Source organism: Olea europaea, unplaced genomic scaffold (genome assembly GCF_002742605.1).
Source record: "Olea europaea var. sylvestris unplaced genomic scaffold, O_europaea_v1 scaffold604, whole genome shotgun sequence".
Taxonomy (NCBI): domain Eukaryota; kingdom Viridiplantae; phylum Streptophyta; class Magnoliopsida; order Lamiales; family Oleaceae; genus Olea; species Olea europaea.
Genome location: NW_019264389.1, coordinates 186,918 through 193,565, shown reverse-complemented (window position 1 = coordinate 193,565; position 6,648 = coordinate 186,918). Strand labels below are relative to the sequence as shown.

The 6,648-nt window shown below is 33.8% G+C and overlaps 1 protein-coding gene across 1 annotated transcript; it reads right to left on the bottom strand.

Annotated features, from left to right (window-relative positions):
- Window positions 1-2,306: 2,306 nt before the first annotated feature.
- LOC111389643 lies at window positions 2,307-5,116 on the bottom strand. Its single transcript, XM_023014586.1, has 5 exons — window positions 4,598-5,116; window positions 4,289-4,512; window positions 4,199-4,209; window positions 3,932-4,028; window positions 2,307-2,922 (listed from the first exon to the last, which is right to left on the bottom strand). Exons 2-5 carry the CDS (start codon window positions 4,422-4,424, stop codon window positions 2,636-2,638), a joined length of 531 nt encoding a protein of 176 aa, XP_022870354.1. The 5' UTR covers window positions 4,425-4,512; window positions 4,598-5,116; the 3' UTR covers window positions 2,307-2,635.
- Window positions 5,117-6,648: the final 1,532 nt, after the last annotated feature.

The window sequence follows — 6,648 nt, the reverse complement described above, 5'->3', positions numbered from 1 at the left end:
GGACGAGAATCCAATACACATCACCAGTGATGGATCTAGAATTTTGATTGAGCATGTGCGGTCATTGACTGTTAACTGTCGGTAGTAATAAAATATAAAAATTAAATATAATAATTATTTTGCTAAAATTGAACATTTATAATTTTATAATACATGTTAACAATATTCACCAAATGACATAATGGTCAAGTTCTGAATAATTCAAATGAAGAGAATATGTTCGAATCTTTGCAATTGCATTAAAACCACTAAAATAGAATATATAATTCTATTAAATTTACCGTCAAAACTCAACAACTGCCACGATGGTCAAGCTATCAATAATCTTAAAGAGGGGTCATAGGTTCGAGTCCCCCTCACTATTGCATTAGTTTTGGTAAAAATTGTAGAAATAGAAAAATTACAAAATAAATTTGTTAGGAAGAGGTTTGATCATTGGACTTTCTGTTTGTAAGTTGAAGCTCTAACCGAGCTATGGATGATGTTTAAATTTAAAATGAATTACCAGATAGATATATAACCTAAATCCTTTATCTTCTACAACGAAAAAATAATTTATTCTCGATAGATCCAGCCGGCATGTCCGCCGGTGTTCGTCGAGTACTGGATTCGCCACTGCCAATCACTATTGTTATTATGTGAGCATTTGCAGTCTACATAGTTCATATTCAAATACATGTACAGAACATAGAAAATTTCAGCTACAATTAAACTAAAATTATAAAAAATATTGTAAAAATAGATGGAAAGAAAATAATGCCAGTTCTTTTGAGATGGCCACCACAATCACCATCATCAAAAGAACACCCATCTTTGAAACTGTGCATTACAAAAATAAAAGATCATAAAAATTTCTATGTTCACGTAACTATCATCAACTAGAAAATTGAAAACACAAAACAATAGGGAAAATAAAGACAGGTGGCCTTTTTATGGCCACCATCAAAAGCAATCTCAGCCAAGGCAGATCTAGCTGCTTGAGTGAGATAGGGCAGAGCGTCGAGTAGCCATGAGCGCTCGTCCAATATAGCAAGATTGTTTCTTAATGGTTTATTAATTTATATTAAAAGAATCTTCAATCAATATATAAATGTACCAAAATGTAAAAATCATATACATATGAAAATATTGTCCAATACTTTCCAAAATAATAAGGAATAAATATAAATTTTTTGAATCATACACGTATAATCAAGTTTCAAATTTTTATGAACTTAGGCGAAGCCTATGAAATTTTTTTCAAAACAGTGAATTTTAGAGCTATTTTTCATGTTAAAAAAGAATACTGTTTTTCGAGCTCTTAAAAGAATAAAGATCAATCTTAAATTGTCTAAATTTGATTTTTACAAAATAAATTGATAAAATCTAACAACAAGAAGAAATATATTTCTCAAAGAAATTATTTTAGAAACAATAACTAATAATATAAAATTGTTTAGTTATTATTTATTGTGTTAAAAATTGAAAGAAGAAGTGGAGGTGTGGGAAATCAAACTCCACGCATCTCGCATACAAAGCAAGCTATTTACCATATGAGCTACAGCACCAGGAAATGGAAATTATATGATACAGAGTTATTTGATAATTATGCATTATGTTATAAAAGTTTAAAAGAAGAAGTGGAGGTGAAAGGAATCAAATCGGGTGCCTCTCATATGCAAAACAAGCGCTCTACCATTTGGGCTACAACAACTTTCGTTCTGAGCTAGGAAAAGTTAAACAAATTTAACTTGAAAACTTCATTGGAGGTGTGGGAAATCAAACTCCACGCATCTCGCATACAAAGCAAGCTATTTACCATATGAGCTACAGCACCAGGAAATGGAAATTATATGATACAGAGTTATTTGATAATTATGCATTATGTTATAAAAGTTTAAAAGAAGAAGTGGAGGTGAAAGGAATCAAATCGGGTGCCTCTCATATGCAAAACAAGCGCTCTACCATTTGGGCTACAACAACTTTCGTTCTGAGCTAGGAAAAGTTAAACAAATTTAACTTGAAAACTTCATTGATATGTAAAACCCTTTTTTTTTTTTTTTTACGACCGAGCCGGTTGGAGTCGAATTGCTTCTCGTTCATAGTTTATGGGCCTAGCCCAACTTAACCACAATTTTATGAAAGATGACTTTATATGGGGTTAGACAAAACTCTCGAACTCAGTTAATTCGATTCGGTTCTTCTTAATTTAATTATCTGAATGTGTAACATGATTGAAAAATGATAGATTTGGTTCGGTTCTAGATCGAAAATAGAAGAACCAAATTTCTCTAATTTTTAAATTTTTTTTTATATTAAATAAGCGAAATTATATGATTTTTTTTTTCTAAATACATTTTCAAACTAATTAATTGAGCTCAAAATATCATTTTCCTGTTTTTAGCCAAGTCCAACTTTGTAATTAAAATTTCGAATAATCAAAATTGAGTGACCTAAATTTTTCTCAATCACTGTGTTGAACTACTTTATTTTATAAGAGTTAAGATTGAACTTGTCATTAGTCGGATTAATACAGTGTTGTAGTAAGTGTTATAAATTAGTTATGGTATATACCGGTTCAGTTCCATAATTAAATCTGGATGAGAAATTCCCCCTTCTTAAATCCACAAAAAATTCTGATTTGATTCGATTATCTTTAGAATCGAATTGAACTATGTCTAACCCTTATATATACTATAGATGTGGTAGGTTTGAATTTGGAAGGTAGTAGCATAAAATCAGACAATTTGTTCATGGAGATATTAATGGCGCCATTTTTTTTCCATACTTCTTCAAAAGCACTGGTGGAGCCAGCCCCCAATGAGCACCAGCAGTTGCCCGTGCTAGCTCTGCCGATATGTGAATTAAAATAGATTACCTCAAGGAAAACGTTTCCAACGCTGGAATTTTTCCAAACCAAGATCCTCCAGATCCTCAGCATAACTGAAACAGGGAACTATGTCAGTGCAATCCAATAATATCATAAATTCCATAGATCAAGGTTATAATTTAGAGGACAAACCTCAGAGCAGTACGAATTAAAGAGGAATCTAATTTTATGTTCAGTGCAAAAAAGGAATGAAAATTTATGTTAAAAGAGTTGAAGGAAGCAGAAGAATACTTAAAATAGATAAAAATTGGATATATACATAATACATCCATTTGGAGTGTCCTAGGCACATGGAAGCCCGATCGCATTGTTGCCTCCATGCAAATATGCATTATTAATTTTTTTTCCTTTTTAAAATAAATAAATTAGGATAGCCAACACATTTGCCGGTCAAATATATTACAAATATATCAACTAAACTTTAATTTATTATTTTGGCGATTGCAGTTACCAATCTTTCATTGTTTTAGCACTCGAGTCGCGTATGGAGTATTTTACACCTATAATCTATTTATTTTTCAAAGAATTCTAAATCAATGGCAGATTCAAAAGAATGTTTTAATATTATTTAATTAAATATTAATAAACAATTTCGTTATTGCAACCATCGATGATCAACGATCGTGCTACTTCACTCGAGATTCTGGATCGTCACCATTCTAGAGTGACCAATTAAAGAGCATTTAGAGATTATGTCCCCATTTGGGTTCCATTAAAATTTTAATTCACTTTTCCCTTCTTTTATCAACCAGACATTCTTTAATAAAATAATGTTACACCTAAACCCAAATTTTTTCTTCTTTTCTAATCACACATTCTTAAAAAAATTATTATTTCAAAATATAATTTTTTTAAAATCTCACTGAAATTGAGCCCAAATAAGGGCTATACATGAATAAATTGTACAGTGAACAAATTATCAAAAAAAGTTTGCCAAACATGCTGAGGGATCATCGTTTTTTCTACAAGATCAATGGAGAAATGCAAAGTAATATCGACATAATTAGGTTTCAAATTGAGGGAAGGTTCAAAAGTAGGCATCATGCTTGATTAGCTGCATACTTCTCAGTTGCGAAGAGAGAGCACATCCATTATTGAACAACTGAAAATCCCAATATGGATTGCTAATGACATGCGTGTATGTGTGATATTCTATTATCTGCAAATACAAATTGAATAATGTCATTTGCACGTAATGATTTAGAGATTGATTGAATGTAAATTATATAAACAGACTTCTGACTTTTGTTTTTCATTCTATACTCTCTCACTCTCTCTCCCCTTCCCCCATGTCATTATTCAAGTACTGAATTTTCCACAAATTTTCACCTGAAATCCACCTGAAAATTCCAAGTATCACAAGAAGATAAGTATGAAATATAACAGTAATATTAGGGACACCTGCACTCAAGAGATTACCTCGATTGTCTTTGACAGCATCCATGTGAGAATTGTTTCTTGTTCCAGTATTGGGATCAACTGACCGGTAACATAATGCTATTTGAGTAGAGTCAAAACCACGAACAAGATCATCAGAGATGGACCAGCTAACCATCCCAGTTGAGCAGTGGCCCAAGGCAAGGACAGAACTCCAAAACCAATCACTGCTGTTATTATGTGAGAACTTGCAGTCCACACAGCTCCTATTCAAGTACATGTACAGAGCAGAGGAAAATTCAGCTAATATCAAACAAAAATTATAAAAAATAGATGAAAAGAAATTAATACTTGTTCTTTTGAGAAGGCCATCATCATCAAAACATTTGGAACCACCCTGTGGAGACACATCAAATTCTTGGTTATGGTTTTTTTTTTCAACCATCTTTTCTTTGATTCAAACAAGTCAAGAAAATTAAATATCAGAACTGAATGCCGAAGAATACGGTTGTACTATGTTTGTGGGCATTGCTTCAGGCTATATAAACAGGAAGAAGACGAGTGTATGCGAGAATATATGCGTTTCCAGATGCTAGATCACTCTTGAAGAGGTGGGGTGTATGTTAGCTTATACATAATAAAAAAAGGGCTATGTTAGTTTTGCTTGAGAGAAATTATTAGCTAAAATTGATTAATTCGGTCGATAAAACATATGAAAAAAGGGGCCGAATGAATTTGGATTGAACTAATGTCAACTAACTTAAGTGATATTGAAATTCCTAACCACTTAATCCCATAAATCTTCAAGCATATATTAATTTAGTTTAGTTTAGTTTAAGTTACAGCATAAAATCTTGATTTGTTAATTGGTCACCACATAAAGCCCCTGTTTGACAGGGATTAAAATCAAATTTAAGTAGATTTTGATACAACTTGATGAAATGTGTGGTTGAAAAGTTGTGGATCCTACAAAATGTGTGACTAAAATTAGTTATTGACTTTGACTTAGATTAAAATTAAAATCTAAATATTATTTTCTACTGACATGGGATAATTCTAATTGAAGCTAGATTTATAGAAAAAATTGGTTGGAATTTTGGTCTGCATTGCTGGTACTCTTTGTTGGTTGATGCGCTTCTTGTGTGAGTGCTTCACAAAAACCTCTCCACCTGAAAATGTGTAAAATTCACAACCATCCATCCATTCAAAGGTTTGAGGAATAATTTGTTTTAAGTACTGTGTGCCAAATTCTCAGCATATACAAGTGGTAAAGGTGAAAAAAAATAATTTGATCTCTCAAAGAGAACCTTTGATCAAAATAATATGAATGGCCTCTCCTCCATCCTTTACCAGAATGGCAGAATCAGAATAGGGTTCCTTCGATATTAATTGGAAAATCAAAAGGAACCTCAATTTGAGGAAATATAGAGAGGAAGAATTTGTTTTTTAGTATTGTGCGCCATCCTTTCATAAAATTCCCACCTTTCATAAAATTCCCAGCATATATTTGTATGAAAAGTGAAAAAAAAAGTTAATAATTATATTTTAATCTGTCTCTTTCAAAGGGAACCTTTGTGTTACACCCCTATCTAAACCGATCTAAACCACTTCGGAAAGTGCTTCGAAAGTCCACCACTGCATCGAATATCTGAACCCTTCAGAAGTGGTAGCACGAGGTATCCACCACCAATCCGAAGTGCTTCAGAAGTCCACCATTGCATCGTACAAGGTATCCACCATTAACCCGAAGTGTTTCCGAAGTGACTCCACCATCAATGTCCGTGCGTTGCTAACGTGCTGCGAGGCACAAAATAATTCTACTGAACCGATCGAAGTGTCCTTGACGCCGAAGCGCAATGCACTCCGAGGTTCTCCTTCAGCACCGCCACTTTCAGAAAGAGAATCTGTGTCAAGATCCTCTCTACCCCAAAGACCCAATTGATTTGACGTCTCCTTGTGTCTAGTTGATGTGACGTATTAACTTTATGTCAACTCAACTCAGGAGAAGTTATTACCCGTCCACTTTATAGATGTGGCTGATTGACGCCTATAAGCAGACGCCACACGCCGTCAGATACATACACGTGTCCTACATCCAACGGTTCTCCTCACCTACAAATAGCCGAGGTTTGACAAGAGGCAAAGGTAATGAAACTCTTGCAACTTAGCTCTCCATAACAAGAAAATATATATAATCTCCTCCCTACTCACTTGCACAACCTGGGTACTGTTCCAATCAGCGGATACTAATTTGACCGTCGGAGTGTATGCGGCCGCCACCACCCCAGCTGGTTCCGACCGTGTGCATCTGATCGCGTGTTGATTGCATGTAGGGAGGATCACCTGGAGTAGCTATCGATTGGCCATGTAGGAGGTCCAATTTGCATGGTCAACAGATTGGT

Excerpts from the sequence above, each read along its gene's own strand:
- LOC111389643 (XM_023014586.1), bottom strand. The coding sequence starts at position 4,424 with ATGGTTAGCTGGTCCATCTCTGATGATCTTGTTCGTGGTTTTGACTCT. Across the intron at positions 2,923-3,931 it reads TCTCTCTTCGCAACTGAGAA|TTATGCTGAGGATCTGGAGG; the intron begins GTATGCAGCTAA and ends TCCCTGTTTCAG.